Source organism: Salvelinus namaycush, chromosome 32, assembly GCF_016432855.1.
Source record: "Salvelinus namaycush isolate Seneca chromosome 32, SaNama_1.0, whole genome shotgun sequence".
NCBI lineage: Eukaryota > Metazoa > Chordata > Actinopteri > Salmoniformes > Salmonidae > Salvelinus > Salvelinus namaycush.
The window spans coordinates 20022083-20043223 of NC_052338.1; the positions used below are offsets into that span (position 1 = coordinate 20022083).

At 41.5% G+C, this 21141-nt stretch overlaps 1 protein-coding gene across 1 annotated transcript; it reads right to left on the reverse strand.

Annotated features, from left to right (window-relative positions):
• Nucleotides 1-17280: 17280 nt before the first annotated feature.
• On the reverse strand, nt 17281-18883 carry LOC120026977. Its single transcript, XM_038971796.1, has 2 exons — nt 18121-18883; nt 17281-17886 (listed from the first exon to the last, which is right to left on the reverse strand). The coding sequence occupies exons 1-2, from the start codon at nt 18547-18549 to the stop codon at nt 17551-17553; spliced, it is 765 nt and encodes a 254-aa protein (XP_038827724.1). The 5' UTR covers nt 18550-18883; the 3' UTR covers nt 17281-17550.
• Nucleotides 18884-21141: the final 2258 nt, after the last annotated feature.

Here is a 21141-nt window from a genome sequence, read left to right on the forward strand (position 1 = left end):
GCTCCATGTAAGCAATGAGCATGTGTATGGTTTCTCTGTCATGAAAAAGTTGAGGTAGGACGCGTCTGAGCATGCCAACCTCCTGAGTTGACAATGTTGCACTTCACTAGCAGTAGCTTAAATCACAACAGATATAAAGGGAGGCAGACAGGCAGAGTAGAGATTAATGCATTGAAAGAACCTGCATTTTCATCAGGATATTTTCGACAGTTTTTATTTGTCTGCTTCAGGCGTATGTAATTTACTTAGTTGATGATGGAAGTTATAGGCGCATGGCTGCATTGGCCTATAGGCTATCTCTGAGTTCCATGCGCTAATTTCTTTAGCCGCCAATCGATCATCGTGTAGCAGTGTGTCCATATGGCAAAGGCTGGTGCTCTTGCATTAGTTGAATTTAAACTTCTACATTTGTATAATTTTAAATCAGTTTTTTATTAACCACGTGGCAATAATTTTGAGAAACAAAAACGTTATTATTGAAATTAAACTGTTCCATGAAAATGCGCATATAAAAATAATCCTAACTGTCACGCAGATAGGTAGAAATGGTAGGATAAATTGTAACCTTCCCCGAGCATGAAACTCATGGGCTGCCTATGGTCTTACTCTTTGTTATAACACCCATTAACACAATTCCTGCAAGCACGTGCACACAGGAGGTCTCGTGTAAAAAAACGGGTCCGCCTATAGATATCAAATGCCAGAACAACTGATTCATTCTGGCGCCGGCCCTACTCCGGATGTGTTCTCCAATCTCATAAAACATTTTTGGAACAGTCTGTGTTGTTATCCTTGGGAGGGTAGGGAGCACTGAAAACAGGGGTGCCAATAATTCTGACCCCTATCTTTTTAGATTTTTTTGTCTTACTTGTTGAACAAAATCTCTTTCTCTGAGCAGTTGTATTAGTATAAAATAATATATTTTTTCATTTTTTTGTAGCATGCAATATAGCCCGTTATTTGTATTATTTATTGTATACAGTATTTTTTGTTCATCTTTATCAAGGGTGACAATTTTGGACCTGACTGTATGTGAAAGCACTTTGCGGCTAATGTATTTGTAAGAAAAAAATACATTTGATTGGTTGGTTTGTTGGTCGATCGATCGATCAAATGACTGACAGACTAACTGATTGATTGACTGATTGATAATGTGACAACCAGTTCCAGTCTGATTGTTCTGTGTTGATCATGACAGGGCCAGAGCCTTTCCCCATTGGCCTCGTTGCTGGAGTGGTGGATAGAAGGATGACGTTAGATATTGTTTCAGTACAATGTTGCTCTCTTGTGATACTCTCCACCAAACCAATCTAGCAAAACCATTAACAACTTCATGTTCATCTTTGTATTTCAGAGTTTACTTTGAAGTAAGTACATGTATTAATTCACAAATTATCAAAGGAACACTGAAACTGGAGGAAATGTGTCTTTTTGGGATATACAGTATTTTGTTTTACTGTGTCCATCATTACAGAATGTGGTATTCACCTGACTTGGGTCAAATACACGTCAACTTGTAGAAAATATTTGTTGTTTTCCTAGTACAATGGAGCCAATGGAATTGTTCCAAAAATGCAAACTTCAAGCTATAAAAAAAGCACACCTCTCAAAGTTTATATATGTAAATAAACAATACAATTTAAGACGGAAAATAGTATATTCAATACCGGAGATAAATAACCAAGTGCGCGCCCTCACCGGAGCGCGTCAAACATTTTCCAACCAGGCAGATGCATCACGAAAGTCAGAAATAGCGATAAAATAAATTGCTTACTTTTGAAGATCTTCATCTTTTTGCAATCCCTAAGGTCCCAGTTATACAATGAATGGTCATTTTGTTCTATAAAGTCCTTCTTTATATCCCAAAAATGTCAGTTTATTTGGCGCGTTTGATTCAGAAATACACCTCTTCCAACTCACCCAACTGGCCTACAAAGGAATGTAAAAAGTAACCTGTAAACTTGGTCCAAACATTTCAAACAACGTTTCTAATTCAACCTCAGGTACCCTAATATGTAAATAATCGATCAAATTTAAGACGGAATAAACTGTTTTCAATACCGGAGAAAAACAACGAGGAGCGCGCAGTCATTCACGAGCACCAAAAGACTAGAGTCCTGAGTGACACTCAGAAAGAACACGAATACTTCTTCATTTTTCAACAACAACAAAAAATCGAACAATTTCTAAAGACTGTTGACATCTAGTGGAAGCCATAGGAACTGCAATCTGGGTCCTAATAATTATGATTTCCCATAGAAAACTTTTGGAAAGTCCAATGACCTCAAAAAAATGTTTTCCTGGATGGATTGTCCTCGGAGTTTTGCCTGCCAAATCAGTTCTGTTATACTCACAGACATTATTTTAACAGTTTTAGAAACTTTAGAGTGTTTTCTATCCAATACTACCATGCATATGCAAATCCTAGCTTCTGGGCCTGAGTAACAGGCACTTTGGGCACCTCAGTCATCCAAACTTCCGAATACTGCCCCCTATCCCTACAAAGTTAACGAGGAAAAAGAGTGATATGGATTGCGAGAAGCAGGGTAGACGCACATTACGAGTCCGGACATAACGGTCCCGGACTGGATAGTTGATTAGTATAAGCCAGTTAAATCATAGAGAGGTGCGACCGGTACGAACACAAGCAACCCCGGTTACCTATTATCCGGGACAAATAGTACCAGGGGAGGACAACCCTTTTCCAGATGACGCGCAGCCCCAAGTACGGATACAAATACAGCATCACCATCAGCCATCAGCCACATAGCGGAACCACGTCAAGGCGTAAAGCTGTAGATCCCTGTTTTAAATGTGGTGCCATTGGTCATTGGAGAAATGAGTGTAGGGTGGTACTGGAACCTGCTGCCTTGGGAGGAAATGCTGCTGTACAAACGTTTGCGTCTTTGCTGCTGCTCTTTTGACAAACCCTCTTGAAAGCATCGGGAGAGGAACATTTTGTTCCATTTTGTTCCAGTACATGGCCTCCGTTCGATCAATAGTGGTTCATAGAGATGACGTTTTTTATGTGAAAGGAGACGTAGGAGTTCACATCCCACACAAAACTTTCTAATAGATACAGGCTCAAATATCACTGATTCCATACAATGAAAAATTGGCTAACAAAGGGCATTGAAAAATCAGGGTAACAGGGGCACAATCTAAGGCGATACAATTATTACCTGTCATTATTATTACCTGTCATGTACTCTCAGTTCAAGACGACATGGTAGGGAAAGGGCGTGTTAGGAACATTTCGGGTCTGGGTTAAAAGATGTGTGATATGTGCCCAACATAATATTGCACAAACAATGCCTACTCCCGCCCGACAGCGACCCCTGCCGGAAGGACCATTCACATCATTGCAGATAGACTTTATAAGGCCACTCCCTCGAAGCAGGGGGAAGACCGATGCATTGGTTGTGGTGAACAGATTTTCAAGATTGATGGAAGTATTTGCAACTTCCACGTCAATGAACTTTGTGGCACAAACTTTGTTTAGGGAAGTGATACCGAGATGGGGCTTATTTCGGACATTAGATTCCGATCAAGGAACGCATTTCACTTCTAAAGTGCTACAAGCGGTATGTAAGGCTTTGGGAATCTCCCATGCTTTTCATTGTCCGGTAAGGCTGCAAGCGGCAGGGATTACCGAGCGTCGAAATCGTTTGATTAAGGAAAAATTGGCCAAGACTTTAGGCACCGAAGGGAAAGACTGGGTTACGAATTTACCCGTGATACTGATGTCAATGAGGGCGTCAACTAACACCACCACCGGACTCACGCCACACAAAGTGGTGACTGGCAGACCGATGAGGGTTCCAGGGGCTGTTATTCACATGTCACAAATTAGTGATTTGGCAATAATGGGAGAATCTATGTTGCAGTGTGTATATTCCCAGGTGAAAATAGCACACGAGGAAAAGGTGCCAGGAGATAACCGAGGTCACGGGCTGACTCCTGGAGATCGAGTGTACATCAAGATTCAACAGGCGGGGGTGTTGGGACGGCATTGGTCAGGACCACACACCGTACTACTTACAGCACCCGCAGCAGTAAAGACCACAGCCTCTCCTCGGTGGGTTCACACTTCTCACGTGAAGTGAGATCCCGCAGCATAATGAGTGAGCTAGAAGTCGCCATTAGAGTTGAAGCGGAGCTAAAGAGAGAGAGGAAGAGTAGAGTCCACTGTAGGCAAGCTGTTGGTTTGGTTCTGGGATATATTTTAACCGCCACAGTTTTAGTGTCGGTTGCTTTGATGGCTAATGGACCATGTAAAGACGATAGATTGACTATTGGTATAGAATGGGTTGCTAAATATGAAGACACGAGAATGCATTTGGGTAAAGTCAATACTAACGCTATGAATACTAGACAGGTCACAAATTTTATTTATATTTATTTTTATTTCACCTCTATTTAACCAGGTAGGCCAGTTGAGAACAAGTTCTCATTTACAACTGCGACCTGGCCAAGATAAAGCAAAGCATTGCAACAAACACAGAGTTACACATCGAATTAACAAACGTACAGTCAATAGCACAATAGAAAAGTCTATATACAGTGTGTGCAAATGAAGTAAGATTAGGGAGGTAAGGCAATAAATAGGCCATAGTGGCGAAATAGATGTGCAGTGATAGATGTGCAGAAGATGAATGTGCAAGTAGAGATACTGGGGTACAAGGGAGCAAAATAATAAAAAATAACAATATGGGCATGAGGTAGTTGGGTGGGCTATTTACAGATGGGCTATGTACAGGTGCAATTATCTGTAAGCTGCTCTGATAGCTGAGGGAGATATGAGTATCCAATTTCAGTGATTTTTGCAATTCATTCCAGTCATTGGCAGCAGAGAACTGGAAGGAAAGGAGACCAAAGAAGGAGTTGGCTTTGGGGGAGACCAGTGAAATATACCTGCTGGAGCACGTGCTACGGGTGAGTGCTGCTATGGTGACCAGTGAGCTGAGATAAGGCAGGGCTTAACCTAGCAAAGACTTATAGCCGATTCTAGATGTAATTTTGGATTGGAGATGCTTAATGTGAGTCTGGAAGGAGAGTTTACAGTCTAACCAGACACCTAACCAGACACCTAAGTCAGAACCGTCCAGAGTAGTGATGCTAGAGGGGCGGGCAGGTGCGGGCAGTGATCGGTTGAAGAGACTGCATTTAGTTTTACTTGCATTTAAGAGCAGTTGGAGGCCACGGAAGGATAGTTGTATGGCATTGAAGCTCGTCTGGAGGTTTGTTAATACAGTATCCAAAGCAGGGCCAGAAGTATACAGAATGGTGTCGTCTGCGTAGAGGTGGATCAGAGAATCACCAGCATCAAGCGCGACATCATTGATATATACAGAGAAAAGAGTCGGCCCGAGAATTGAACCCTGTGGCACCCCCATAGAGACTGTCAGAAGTCCGGACAACAGGCCCTCCAATTTGACACACTGAACTCTGTCTGAGAAGTAGTTGGTGAACCAGGCAAGGCAGTCATTTGAGAAACCAAGGCTGTTGAGTCTGCAGATAAGAATACGGTGATTGACAGAGTCGAAAGCCTTGGCCAGATCGATGAATACGGCTGCACAGTATTGTCTTTTATCGATGGCGGTTATCATATCGTTTAGGACCTTGAGCATGGCTGAGGTGCACCCGTGACCAGCTCGGAAACTTGATTGCATAACGGAGAAGGTACAGTGGGATTCTAAATGGTTGGTGATCTGTTTGTTAACTTGGCTTTCGAAGACCTTAGAAAGGCACGGCAGGATGGATATAGGTCTATAACAGTTTGGGTCTAGTGTCTTCCCCCTTTGAAGAGGGGGATGACCGCGGCAGCTTTCAAGTCTTTGGGTATCTCAGACGATACAAAAGAGAGGTTGAACAGGCTAGTAATAGGGGTTGCAACAATTGCGGTGATTTTTTTAGAAAGAGAGGGTCCAGATTGTCTAGGCCAGCTGATTTGTAGGGGTCCAGATTTTGCAGCTCTTTCAGAACATCAGCTATCTGGATTTGGGTGAGGGAGAAATGGGGGAGACTTGGGCAAGTGGCTGTGGGTGGTGGAGAGCTGTTGACTGGGGTAGGGGTAGCCAGGTGGAAAGCATGACCAGACGTAGAAAAATGCTTATTGAAAATCGCGATTATCGTAGATTTATCAGTGGTGACGGTGTTTCCTAGACTCAGTGCAGTGGGCAGCTGGGAGGAGGTGCTCTTATTCTCCATGTACTTTACAGTGTCCCAGAACTTTTTGAAGTTTGTGCTACAGGATGCAAATTTTGGTTTGAAAAAGCTAGCCTTTGCTTTCCTAACTGTTTGTGTATATTGGTTCCTAACTTGAGGTCAATATCCTTCCAGAATACCTGGGCCAGGTCGATTAGAAAGGCCTGCTCGCTGAAGTGTTTTAGGGAGCGTTTGACAGTGATGATGGGTGGTCGTTTGACCGCGGACCCATTATGGACGCAGGCAATGAGGCTGTCATCGCTGAGATCCTGGTTGAAGACAGCAGAGGTGTATTTAAAGGGCAGGTTGGTCAGGATGATATCTATGAAGGTGCCCGTGTTTATGGATTCAGGGTTGTACCTGGTAGGTTCCATGATAACGTGTGAGATTGAGGGCATCTAGCTTAGATTGTAGAATGGCCGGGGTGTTAAGCATATCCCGGTTTAGGTCACCTAACAGTACAAACTCTGAAGATCAATGGGGGGCAATTAATTCACATATGGTGTCCAGGGCACAGCTGAGGGCTGAGGGGGGTCTATAACAAGCGGCAACAGTGAGAGACTTATTTATTTATGGAAAGGTATGGTGGTAAATAGGTATGGTGATATGGGTGGAGCCACTTGATAATAGATCTTGCACATAGGTTGTTCTAAACAAGGTGTGGTTTTATTACAGACAGGAGTGTGAAAGGAACGTAACAATTACAATTACAGACCGAAACTAGATTTTCTCTGTTGCCACAGATGGATGTCATGTGCCAGGGTTCAAGATCAGCTGAAGCTCAGTCGATAACTTTCAGATGAACGTTACCAGAACTCAAAACATTTCAGGAGGTTGATAGAGTGGACACAACCATTGCTGATGATAGAGCAGCAAAGGATAGTGTGGGGGAAGTGCTATCTCATAAAGGAGGTTGTATTCACCAGTAATGCCCTTTAGTACAGCAACTAGGGGAGTGAAGTGGTCAGGGAACGTTTTGGACACCAGTAGACCATGAACTTGTGGAAAGATAGCTTGTTGGGGTAATTACACTCTGGACAATATCCTAAGGGGGGAATATGGGAACCAAACTATTCTTACTGTCAAGCGACAGGGGGAAGAAGATGCATATGAGCAGATGAAGGCATACTTACAGACTCATTTAGGGGCTGAACTAGTGACAGACATCCATCAATGTTGATGGTATGATGGAGGGGTCAAGGGTCAGTCTTATGGAGTGTTAGTTGCAAATTCTGGAAGGACCGATATCAGTGCATTCTATAGAGTCCCAAAAACCAAGGCATTAATGTTACAGGGAATTGGGAGAGCAGAATGTAATATGACTGGGGCAGAAGTTTGTGTGGCTAGTAATTTAAGGAAGTGGGTACTAGAGTCTCTGGGGAACAATACCACTCCTCTATGTATATTGTTACAGGAAATAGATCATAGGAAAGGGAGGACAGCTAGTTTTGTACAATATAGGGACAATTACGAAGATGAATTGAACGTTACACATACCCAGATCATGGTGAAAGTAGCAGAGATAGTGTTGTCATTTCAGACACTGTTGTCAACTTTCAGTAATGAGTTTGTCACAGAAGGCATAAAACTTGAAAGAATAGCAACCGATCCCTGTATACATTATCACCAGAAGGAAAGTTTGCTGTGATAATAGCATCACATCTCCTGCAGAGTGTGATTAAGATACATGTGACTCAGAGTTTTGTATGGTTGGATCCTCTTCCAACGCCACTAATCTCTGCCCCAATTCTGACCGCTAGTTAACACTTGACATACTTCCCAGAGGATTGGGACCGAGTGATGGTAAACGGAAAGTGTCAGAAGGTGGCTGCTTATCAACCTTTGGGGCCCAAAGTCTACAGTAACAAGGGTGTTCACAAACGGGTGGGTGGTAGATCGGTCTTGGGATGAGAAATGTGTACCTAACTTATCCACAGGTACCAACTGTAGCAGAACACAGGAGGTCATTGGAGATGTTGGTGGCTAAGGACCAGGGAATGAACCGGGAGACAGGTAAGGAGTATCTGAAAGGTTCAGTCCTAGACCTATCAGTAAACCACAAAAATAACAGGAGATCAGGAGACGGATTCCGAGTGAAAGCTATTCTTACGGCAGTCGCTGTAGGGACAGTAACAGAAGGAGCAGTACTAGTAGCGCAGGATGCTATATTGACAGCATGGAACTGGACTACTGCACAAATGAGGGGTATTGTGAGATATGGGTCAGGAGCAGTGTTAGTAATAGCAGGGGTTACTTTGGTGATATTGTGTGGATATCATGTACCGAGGGGATTGATGTTAAAAATGACTACACAGTGATGAGTTACCTCAAGATGAGGTAAAATTGATTAAGGCTAGCGTATATATCGGGTGGCTATGGAGGAAGAGGATGGGGAGCAAAGTGAGAATGACATGGCTTGGGAACACCTGTTGGATCCTGTAATCTGAAGGGGAAGACTGGGCAAAAGCATGAGGAAGCTTTTTTAGAGCTTTCATTTATGCCAACCTCAGCAGAAAAGTTTCCTGAAGACATAGTCAGGCTAAGAGAGAGTGGGAATTGTCATGCTTTCAAACTTTGGGTTGTCATGCATATATAATTGTGCATATCTTCACATGTTATTAATGCTGTTATGTTTTATGTATTTTTGTTGCTTTCCAAGTCTTGTGCTATCACCTCTTAGGAACTTGAACAAAAGGCCGCTCTAGCTGACATGGAACAAGACAGCAGATTCAGTTGGAATGTCATTTTGTTGTGTGATGAGAGATGGAAATTAAATTGTGTATGGTGTGATCATAGAACAGAGGCCATATGTTTCTGATTTGGTATACCCACAGAGAAAGTTTGTTATCATTGTTTGATCATTTATAATAATTTGTAGGTTTTTTAATTCATGTTTTATTATAATTGTTTGTCCATTTATAAGTAATTTCCAAGTTCATGTAAATTGAACATTAGGGAGCTATTGTTCAAGAGGGGGGGCTGTTGGATTCGGGGTAAACTTTGAACATTGAGATATTAAAGACATGATAGATCTGACGCATAGTGTATAAGGAGTGAAAGAGACTGGGTTTTATTTCAGGAGATAATGGTCTCTGTAGAAAGACAGATGGCTTTGGAATGTGTTGGGTGGACGGGTGGAGATCACAGGATTGCTTTAGGGGAAGCGGATGGACATCTGTGGATTAGGCGAAGGAGGGGTTGAGCTCAGGTCAGATCCCCTGAATGGAGTAATAAGGGTTTATTTATTTAAGCAAACCAGACGGTATAATTGATGATCATTTTTTTTATTGAAGGATAGCCATGGGCACACTCCAACACATAATTTACAAACAAAGCATTTGTGTTTAGTGAGTCCGCCAGATCAGAGGCAGTAGGGATGACCAGGGAGGTTATCTTGATAAGTGTGTGAATTGGACCATTTTCCTGTCAAAATGTAACAAGTATTTTAGGCTATCAGGGATAATGTATGGCGTAAAAAGTACATTATTTTCTTTAGGAATGTAGTAAAGTAAAAGTTGGCAAAAATATAAATAGTAAAGTACAGATACCCCAGAAAATGACTTAAGTAGTACTTTAAAGTATTTTTACTTAAGTACTTTACACCACTGAAATTGGTAGGCTGACTGCAGAAATGTCCACCAGAGCTATTGCCAGAGAATTGAATGTTAATTTCTCTACCATAAGCCGCCTCCAACGTCGTTTTAGACTATTTGGCAGTACGTCCAACCGGCCTCACAACCACAGACCATGTGTATGGCGTCGTGTGGGCGAGCGGTTTGCTGATGTCAACATTGTGAAACGAGTGCCCCATTGTGGCGGTGGTGTTATGGTATGGGCTGGTATAAGCTATGGACAACAAACACAATTGTGAAATTTATTGTCAATCAGTGTTGCTTCCTAAGTGGACAGTTTGATTTCACAGAAGTGTGATTGACTTGGAGTTACATTGTGTTGTTTAAGTGTTCCCTTTATTTTTTTTGAGCAGTGTATATACTGTATATATATATATATATATATATACACACACTTGTGATGGTGAAAACATGTTTTTGTCTGAATTACAGCTGTAACAACCCTTTGGGAAGAATTAAACTTGGTTAAGCTTTTCTAGTGGCCGTGAGTTATTTACTCTGAAAAATTAGAACCTAACACTACAATGTGCCCCCGCACATTGACTCTGTACCACCTCCCCCTGTATATAGACTCTTTACTGTTGTTTTATTGTTGCTCTTTAATTATTATCTTCTTTTTTCTTTCTTTCTTTTTTACTTCAGTTTATTTTAGTAAATACTTTCTTAACACTTATTTTTCTTAAAACGGCATTTTTGGTTAAGGGCTTGCAAGTAAGAGTTTCACTGTAATGTCTACACCTGTTGTATTCAGCGCAATACTCTTTTGCATACTCACTCTTTTGCATAACAAATGTAAAATAGGGAGCTTGTAGTAGTTGTATGGACAAAGATTCAGCAACAGGCAGGCAGGTAGAGGTGCAAATCAGTGTGATTTTATTTACACAGTGTTGGTGGTTCAAGATGACTTTGATAAATGTACCAAGTAAACAGATTCAATACCCTTTTACATACTAATTTCAGTTTGATTTGAATTTCATTTCCCAATTGAAACCCCAAACATATGTTCTTATATGACCGATTGGGGTTATAACCACCTGTGCAATACAATACGGTGTTTGCTCTATATCCTAAAGCTTAGGCATTAGATCAGGAGAGCGTCATTGGCTGTTAGTTACAGTACATGTTCAATTGTAAAAGACGTTGCACAGTGTACATCTGAAATAACGCTGGCAAACATGCTTTACTTACTCTAGCCTATCATGCATGTTAATATAAAAACCTATGCTACAGTTTTCAAAATAAAATGTTAAAAAATATATATTTGTGTTAAATCTAGTTTTTGTTAATAGACTGATGGTACTCTTATTTTCTCCGACTATGATGCTGGGTCTGGGAGAGCTTTTCCTCCATTACAGAAAGCAGTTTATGTATTTCTGATTTAGCTTGGGACTTCAGTTCAGTTGGCAATTTGTGGAGCATTGAAGTTATCATTTGGCCAAGTAAGGCATCATCATCACTACCTCCCATACTACTGACCCTATGCTCTCTGGTATTATCAGCCTTCTTAGGGTTCTTACTGGAGCCTTGATCTACTCTGTCATGTGACCTATTCCTTAGTTGGGCTGGTCCACTGGTAGAGCTGGAGCTTGGTTTAGATGAAGAGGGGCTGTCCCCAGACTGTGTCAGGGTAGATGTGGGTCTGTCGGATCTGGGGTGTGTGGTCACAGGAGGGGTAAAGGTGCTGTCTGCTGCAGGGGTGGACAAGGGGATTAAACGGCAGCCTCGATTGCCTCCAGTCTCTCCTTGTCTTCTCCCTGACAGAATCTTGGTGGCATAATAAGAAACTAAAGGTTTGCATTAATGGACGCACACACACACACCGTGACACCAGTATGAGAAGGAGAAAACTCCTTTGTGTTAATAGCTTGTCAAGGAGGTTCTATAAAGCTTAGTTGTATGTTCAAAGGACATTTCCTGAAATTATAAACCATACAGAAATACATTTCTAACTAAATATTATATTTATCATTCTTTCAAAACATCAATAAATGAGTTGGTGTGTTTTCACTGCAATGTTTCTGTGTGAGTGGAGAACCCCCCCCCCCCTCGAGTGAAGTTCTATCACAAGGAGAGTTGAACAGATAAACGTTGTGAAGATACATGTCAACCTAGGCCTAGCATCTCATCTAACCACTAGGTCCCGCCCATCCGTGAGATTATATTATATCAATCAGAAGAAAATACGATAAAGTCCTCTGAATGTCTTACTTCAATCAAATATGCTACACAGCTCACCTTTCCTCCTGGAACTTGGGTCGGTTGGGTTTTGTGTTTTATGAAGGAGGAGAGCCAGTCCAACTCCTGTAATATCTCAGGACTTTCTGGTCCAACACTTGAATTCCTGCTCGTGATCTTGATCTTATGCTCCCTGGCATAGTTCTCTCTCAGCCTTCTCCATGTTGTCCTGCAAAAACGTAAGTCTATTTCTCTTTTGCCTTTGCTGACAATACGAGCGATTTGAACCCAATCATTATCATTTTTACTTGTATCTTTTGAATTGTAAAGGTTTGGGTATTTCCTAACCATCCTGGCAAGGCGAATCTCAAAATCACTCAAACTCATCTTGTCCTCTATCTGAATCTGTGGCTATACTGAAGGTAGGTACAGAGCCTGTGGTAAAGGCAGGAGTGGCTGATGTGGTTTCTTCCTTCTGGCAGGTTCTTTCCGACACAGTTCTACCTGTAGTGTGTTCCAATAGCCACATTAACATACCACTTATAATGAGGAAATGGATTGTGTTTGCATCATACAGTAAGGGCACAGACAGAAGGCGTAACCCAGACACGTCACAGGGGCTATAAAGCTGAAACATCCGTTTAGAACAGTTTACTACTACCAAATATGGTAGTGAGAGGAAATCCAGTCACAGGTAGTGGGGGAGGATGGAGCTAGGTGAAACTGGGCCTACATTCTGCTAAAGTTGTTATCGTTGAAACATCGGATCTCAATACATTTGTCTGTTCCCAAAACTAGAATATGTTACGAACACTGCTAAATTTCTTTGCCAAAGTTTAAAACCTGCGTTGTTTAGAAGGAGTGCAAGGCCGAATTGAGTTTGTGCAGATGCGCACTTCACAGAGGAGGCGTTCCCTAATGGAAATATATGCTACAACGCGCTAATAGGATCTAGCTAGCTCCAGTTTGGCTATTTCTGCCCACTATGCTTCATTTGTTCCCACTATAAACAACACATATTAACTGACTTGGGTTAGTTATAAATATCTTTGGTAAGCCATTTTTTATGACACAAATTCAGACTGAAACCACGTCTATCGGCCTGCCCCCTTAACTACTATCAGATACAGATGAGCCTAATCCAGGGCCAAAGGGCATTTTAAATGGAGTGCGGATACTGAAACAAAGCCAGGCATCTCTGTCTGTGGCTGCCAGTGTTCTGTTGATTGAACACCACAGCTCATCCTCCATACCCCCAGGGTGCTATTCAATCAAAACCACCTTCTGGATTTCCTGGAGGAGTCAAAAACCACCTCCCTTTTCCTACACAAGCAAAGTTTGCTTGTTTCTTTTTGTTTCATGACTGTAAATATGGTTCTGAGAGCAGGAATAAACATTTAGACAGCAATGGAAGAATGCTGTGGTTGTTTTTTTCTTTTACTTATCCCGTAAATTATGTTACTGGGTTTGATTGAATGTGTTCTGTATTGTTCATAGTTCAAAACATATGTTTAATTGCTTTCTCTTGGGAAAGACCCCCCCTTTTGAAATATATACAGTATATTTTTTTCATTTCAGTGTGTTCATTTCAGAGGGATCACCGTTATGAATAAAGGATAAATAAATCCAAATATTTTTACCACCATATGACAACATCTAGTGGCGACAGGCTACTAGGGAAAAGGCCCATGGAACAGGCTTTACACCTCACTTTATTTATAAACTGGATGGCCTACCCTAAAACCAGGCCTGGTCCGGGATTTGAACCCGGGACCTCTCACACCCGAAGCAAGAATCATACACCTAGACCAACGAGCGTGTCCTTGACACATGAAAACAGGCTTTGAAATCAAGATAAATACAACGTAATGTCAACTTAGATTCTTTACTGGTAGTACTCCACCATCAGGTGGCGCTGTGAAGTACTGCTGCTGTTACTAGAGGGACATCAGAGCTTGAATCCTACACCAACGTATGTGGCACTTGAGTTGAAAGTGATGCTCTTATTACATTTTTTTTAAAGGGAGTTAATCTGGCTTGTTGGTCTAGACTCTAGGGCAACATGGTGTCAGGGAAATTCGTATTATCAAGTACTTAAATCAGCAACACTCACATTTAGTATGATATGTTACATTATGTTCAGGGGTTTAGTGATGCAGGAGCTCGAGGGAGCAGTGCGCCCTCATTTTCTTCAGTTTGAGAATACAGAGCAGGTTAAAATATTTCTGGAAAATCATTTCTCAAGCTGAATCAATTACTGCAAGATCACATAATGATGAATTATATTTTACGTAAGAGAACCGAATATAATAGCATACTGTAGCACAGTAGGCCCATAACTTTACTGTTACACCAAAAACACCTCATTTGTAATGAGATTTTAGGATGGTTAGCTGAAGCTGAATCGTCACATTTCTTTTTTTATGTGGCCAAAACTCAGTGCGCCACTAGGCAGTATATATGCTTTGACTGAAACAAAATTACCAGTTCTGGTTCAAACCGTGCACCATTCATTTTGGCCTGAAGGGACGACCTTCCAATTTGGCCTACCTCAAACTTTGGCGTGAGTGACCTACTATTAGGCCTATTCATAACGTCACTGGAAATTCGAGAAGCGTGGATTTGTAGGTCTTATATGTCAAGCTGCTCTGTGCCTCTGCTCTTTGCCCCTGCATAGTCGCTTACACAACTGGACAAATAAACATTGTAAACAATAGCTTAGCCAACTGCCAATTTGTTTTTCTAAGTGTGAGGCCCTTTTCCCTGGGACTGTCTGGAGAACATTGAAGGTGACATAGTCCAGGAGAGACCGACAGATCAGGGCCTGGTGTCCTAGTTGTGATGTAACTTAAGCATTATGATGGTCGTAATGTACCAGATGCATAGTTATTTACTATCCAACTTTTTAAAAGTGTTTCCCAAACAAGCACGTAGCATTAACTTGTAAGAGGCAGTTGGGGGCATGTTCTGTTTTGTACATGATCCAGTTGGAGGGGGAGGGGGCTGTCCACTTCCCTGTTGCTGAAATCGAAGGCGCTTGCATCGTATGCCAACACCACTAATAGCCTACATTTCATATGAAACGTAGGCTAGGCCTATACATTTAGAAGACTACATTTTATTAATGAAAATAAATAACTCCATAATCTACAAACAAACCATTTTCGTCAGGTAATGTTAATTGATTTCAAGATTTGAAGTCTGGTCTTCTTGTTTCAACTTGGGCCCGGTTTTCCGATAGCGCTGGAACTTTTGAAGCAATTGCTTTAATGATGCATCTTTTCCACAATGGCCGAAGATGTAACATGCGTTTCCAAAAACACAATGCTGAGAAAACGGTTGTTAAGTGCTTGAAGCATGTGTTCATACTGATAGGATCAAAAGAAAGGGAGTGCTGCTCTTGGATCAGCATCCTCCATTCAAATCTTTCATTAACATTAGAATTACCTCACAATACTGTCTACGGATCAGCTCCTAGAGAGATATGACAACCTATGGCTGTAAATATTGATTGCTTACTCAATGAAAATGTTAGCTACACTCAATGAAGTATATTGAGACAAATTGCAGACAGTAGCCTAGCAACATAGAACTCAATTGATTGAACATTAAATGTATTCCAATATGATTGAAAGAGGCATGCATAGCCTACTGTTTATATTTAATGCAGTCATCTCGGTTTTCATTTGAAGCATCTTTTTATACGTTGCTTGTTTGTATCAATTGCAAAGACATTGACAACTTTGTATTTGTAGTCAACTTTGTTATGAAATTATCAGCAGTCACAGAGAGATGGATATATGTTGCCAATTCGTCTTGTCAAGCTTACCAGCGTGTTTTCTGAGTTCCTGTTTTTTTACTAGACTCTGATTTGACCTCTTGCCTGCCCTGACACTGAGCCCGCCTGCCTGACCATTCAGCCTGCCCTGACCTCGAGCTTGCCTGCCGCCCTGTACCGTTTGGACTGACCTGGTTTATGATCTTTTGCCTGTCCTCGACCTGCCTCTAGCCTGCCCCTTGGTTGTTCAATAAATATCAGAGACTCGAACCATCTGCCTCCTATGTCTGCATCTGGGTCTCGCCCTGTGTCATTATACCCTGAGGATGAAGTCACCATCATACTGGAACACTCAGGTTGTCAAGACCAACTGGAGTTAGTAATTATGATCATACAGAGAAACTGTGAATGTTACGGCATACTATGTAGAGAGGCTAACATTTTCAGTCCACAAAAAGGACCTCCGTCATGTTAATTGATAATTTTTGCCTTTGAATATTGGTAAAACATTTAACTCTATGCATATAGTCATAGGCTATTAATTTATTTTGACCTCAAACCACAAATTCCCAAACGTGCAAAATAAAAACGAATTACCTCAATGATAAAGCATTTACTGTGTGGAGAGGTGTCCTCTTTCCTGGCCAATGAAGTCCAATTTTGGGGACCATTTTTTACTCGTCAACGGCCAAATGTTGGAAAACATTTCACAGTTGAGTTTTAATTCAAAACTAGTTGGGATACCACAGATCATAATTACGTCACTTGCAATTAATGTCTGCACTGTTGACTTCAAATTACATAGCCAATTACCATTTTCTCATGGACATTTACAATAAGAACTGTAATACGATCTTTGTAAGCACTGAGCAGCAGTGGAGGAGTGTCATACTAAGACCAACGCCTAAACAAGTACCCATAATTCATTAAAAAAAAAATTCTTCTGTTCAGTTCCAGAGGATGACAATGCAGGTTTCATCATTGGGAGTGTGGAAGCTGCTGCTACTTTTGCTGTCCTCCTGGCTGCTGTCTGGTTAAACAGGAGGAGGACTAGTGGGGACCAGTGGGGAGAGACTAGTGGGGACTAGTGGGGAGAGACTAGTGGGGAGACTAGTGGGGACCAGAAACATGGGGTAGATTCATTACATTCAGGAATGTCATTCCAACTAGTGTTCTCCCCTATCATTTGTATTTTCCTACGTGGAATTCTTTAGGTATTATACAGTATATTCCTCCACCAGTTTCCCACATTATGAAGAACTTCTCATTCTAGATAACTATCAAGTTAAGTGGGTGGGTAATCTATTACAATATTATGGATGTTCTAGTCTAGGTAAACAGCCAAGTAATGTACATAATGTTAATATGGAATATGTGTAAGTTATGTGCAAAATGTAAATATAGAATATAAGTAATGTACAAAATGAGGACATGACTGTGTAAACAGATGTAAATATGTTCATCAGACAAAAGTCAATCCAAAAGGTAAAATTTTTCACATGATATGTTTATACTGAAAGTTGCTGTATTTTTCTAGCCTTTTTTATACTCAAAGCAAACTTCATTGTGATACTGTACAGTACGTTGATCATAAAAACCTGATTGTAGTTGTAGCCTAGTAAAGAGAAACCAGTTATAATCAGCAAGCCAATTTAAACTAATTAGAGACCACATTTGTATTAATGTTTGTATCTTTGTTATGAAAAAACAAAACGTCTGCTGTGTTTTCCTGACATGTTGATGTTGAAAGGCCCACAGTCAGTTCAGCCCTGGGGTGATACTGTTCTGACTGCTCTGTTCTGACAGCCCTGGGGTGATACTGTTCTGACTGCTCTGTTCTGACAGCCCTGGGGTGATACTGTTCTGACTGCTCTGTTCTGACAGCCCTGGGGTGATACTGTTCTGACTGCTCTGTTCTGACAGCCCTGGGGTGATGCTGTTCTGACTGCTCTGTTCTGACAGCCCTGGGGTGATACTGTTCTGACTGCTCTGTTCTGACAGCCCTGGGGTGATACTGTTCTGACTGCTCTGTTCTGACAGCCCTGGGGTGATACTGTTCTGACTGCTCTGTTCTGACAGCCCTGGGGTGATACTGTTCTGACAGCCCTGGGGTGATGCTGTTCTGACTGCTCTGTTCTGACTGCTCTGTTCTGACAGCCCTGGGGTGATGCTGTTCTGACTGCTCTGTTCTGACAGCCTTGGGGTGATGCTGTTCTGACTGCTCTATTCTGACAGCCCTGGGGTAATGCTGTTCTGACTGGTCTGTTCTGACAGCCCTGGGGTGATGCTGTTCTGACTGCTCTGTTCTGACAGCCTTGGGGTGATAATGTTCTGACTGCTCTGTTCTGACAGCCCTGGGGTGATGCTGTTCTGACTGCTCTGTTCTGACAGCCCTGGGGTGATGCTGTTCTGACTGCTCTGTTCTGACAGCCTTGGGGTGATGCTGTTCTGACCGCTCTGTTCTGACAGCCTTGGGGTGATGCTGTTCTGACCGCTCTGTTCTGACAGCCCTGGGGTGATGCTGTTCTGACTGCTCTGTTCTGACAGCCCTGGGGTGATGCTGTTCTGACTGCTCTGTTCTGACAGCCCTGGGGTGATGCTGTTCTGACTGCTCTGTTCTGACAGCCCTGGGGTGATGCTGTTCTGACTGCTCTGTTCTGACAGCCTTGGGGTGATGCTGTTCTGACTGCTCTGTTCTGACAGCCTTGGGGTGATGCTGTTTTGACTGCGCTGTTCTGACAGCTCTGTTCCAGTCATACGGGCTCAAATGTCAGCCTATTCCCTATATAGTGCTCTACCAGGCCCCATAGTAGTTATGGGTCTATGGGCTCTGATCAAAAGTAGTGCACTAAATAGGAAATATGGTGCCATTTGGGACACAACCATGGTGTCAGTGTAACAGAGACACTGACTCAGCAGGAATTGACATTAGTCCTTCGGACAAGTAGGACAGATTTTTTTACTTTCCCGAAAGCTCAAGGACCAGTGGAAGCAAAATTTCCCTATAACCTCAAAGATCCTCCACCATATTTTACAGTAGGTATGGGATTATTTCATGCATGGGGCGGCAGGTAGCCTAGTGGTTAGAGCGTTGGACTGGTAACCGAAAGGTTGCAAGATTGAATCCCTGAGCTGACAAGGTAAAAAAAAAAACTGTCATTCTGCCCCTGAACAAGGCAGTTAACCCGCTGTTCCTAGGCCGTCATTGACAATAAGAATTTGTTCTTAACTGACTAAAAGGTTAAAAAAAAAAAAATTTTTTTAAATCACTTGATGCAAAACCCACCACTGGTGTGCGTGGCCAAATAGCTTTTTCTAACAAATTTAAACACCTATAGTTTGATAAACGGCATTGGAACTGGTGCTATGGTCAGATGACATGAAAATAGAGCTCTTTGGCCACGCACACCAGTGGTGGTTTTTGCGTGAAAAAATATGCACATGCAGAAAAGTACCTCATACCTACTGTAAAATATGGTGGATCTTTGATGAATGCATTAACTGTAAGTCACTCTGGATAAGAGTGTCTGCTGAATGACTAAAATGTAATGTAAAATTTAAGGGGCTATTTTGCTTCCAATGGTCCTGGGGCCCTTGTTAAGGTCGACGGCATCTTGAACTTTATCCAGTACCAGGACATTTTAGTCGAAAACCTGTCTGCCTCTGCCAGGAAGCTGAAACTTGGTGTATCTTCCAGCAAGACAATAATCCCAAACACACCACAAAGAAATCATTAATTGACCACAAAAAATCAACATTTTGCAATGGTCATCTCAGTCCCTGGAATTGAACCCCATTGAAAACGTGTAGTTTGAATTGGAGAGGGCAGTACATAAGTGGAGATGAAGGTTATCAAGAATCTGGAAAAATTCTGTATGGAGGAATGGTCTAAGATCCTTCTAAAACTGTTCTCCAATCTAATAAAACATTTTAGAAAAAGGCTATCTTTAAGATAAAAAAGATTACTTGTTAAACAACATTTTTCTCTTAGCAATTGTGTTAGTATAAAATAATATACAGTTGAAGTAAGAAGTTTACGTACACTTAGGTTGGAGTTATTAAAACTTGTTTTTCAACCACTCCACACATTTCTTGTTAACAAAATATAGTTTTGGCAAGTCGGTTAGGACATCTGCTTTGTGGATGACACAAATAATTTTTCCAACAATTGTTTACAGACAGATTATTTCACTGTATCACAATTCCAGTGGGTCAGAAGTTTACATACACTAAGTTGTGTCTTTAAACAGCTTGAAAAATTCCAGAAAATTATGTCATGGCCTTAGAAGCTTCTGATAGGCTAATAGGCTTATTGAGTCAATTGGAGGTGTACCTGTGGATGTATTTCAAGGCCTACCTTTTTTTATGGCCTGTGTTGGTCAGTCCTTACACACCTACACACACACACCCATCTGTATTGTTTGTGTGTGTGTGTAACAAAACAATATTCATCTTCAAACAATATGCTAACAGGCTATAGTGCATAAACATAAATCCTAACAAAAGACTAAATTGAAAATAGTTTGATGGGGGTGAGAATATTATCACTTGTGAATGATGCCCAGGGTGTGCAGTCTAAGGCAAGAAACAGCGCATGCATTTTTTGTGGGAGTTTTTCTAATCATAGTCGCAAGCATCATGTAGCCTAGCACATAGGCCTATATGTTTTGATAAGGTTGATTCACAACTAAAGTGGCCAAATAACTCCAAAAGTAGCATATAGTCCCAAGACCCCTGGAACACAGTTGGACAGCCCATAGCCTACAGAGCCTAGTGAAATGGGTTCTTAAAAGCCCAGTCATTGCGCAATCGCGTGTGAACACAGTTTGACTGGCTACTATTTAAAAGAGGATCCCAGATTTCTCATGTTGCTATATTTATGTCTCAACTCTTAAAATTAAGCACATTAATCCGCTTTCAAACCGGTGTAGTTTACCTGACATATTAAAAACATAACAGCACGTAACCTCCACTTTCTATTAGTGCCAGGTTTTTTGGGGGGAGGTTGGCCATTCTAAAAATATATATATATTCCACACATATAGGCTATATGTAAAGGCTATATGTAAAGACCTGATTATATTGAGAATAGTCTGATGGGTGAGAATATTAGCAATGAGAGACTGATGAAATGTGTGCAGCCTGCGCAAGAAACAGAGCAAAGTGCTTGCCTTTCATGCAACTTTTTTTCTATTCATCATTACTGGCATCATGCAGCCTTAGAATGTATTAGAAATCAAAACATATAGCCTAACATTTATCACAACTAAAGTTGCATAAATAACTCTAAATTGAGCTAAATGTGTTTGTTAAATAACGGTCAAATACCACGACATCGGCAGGAATTTG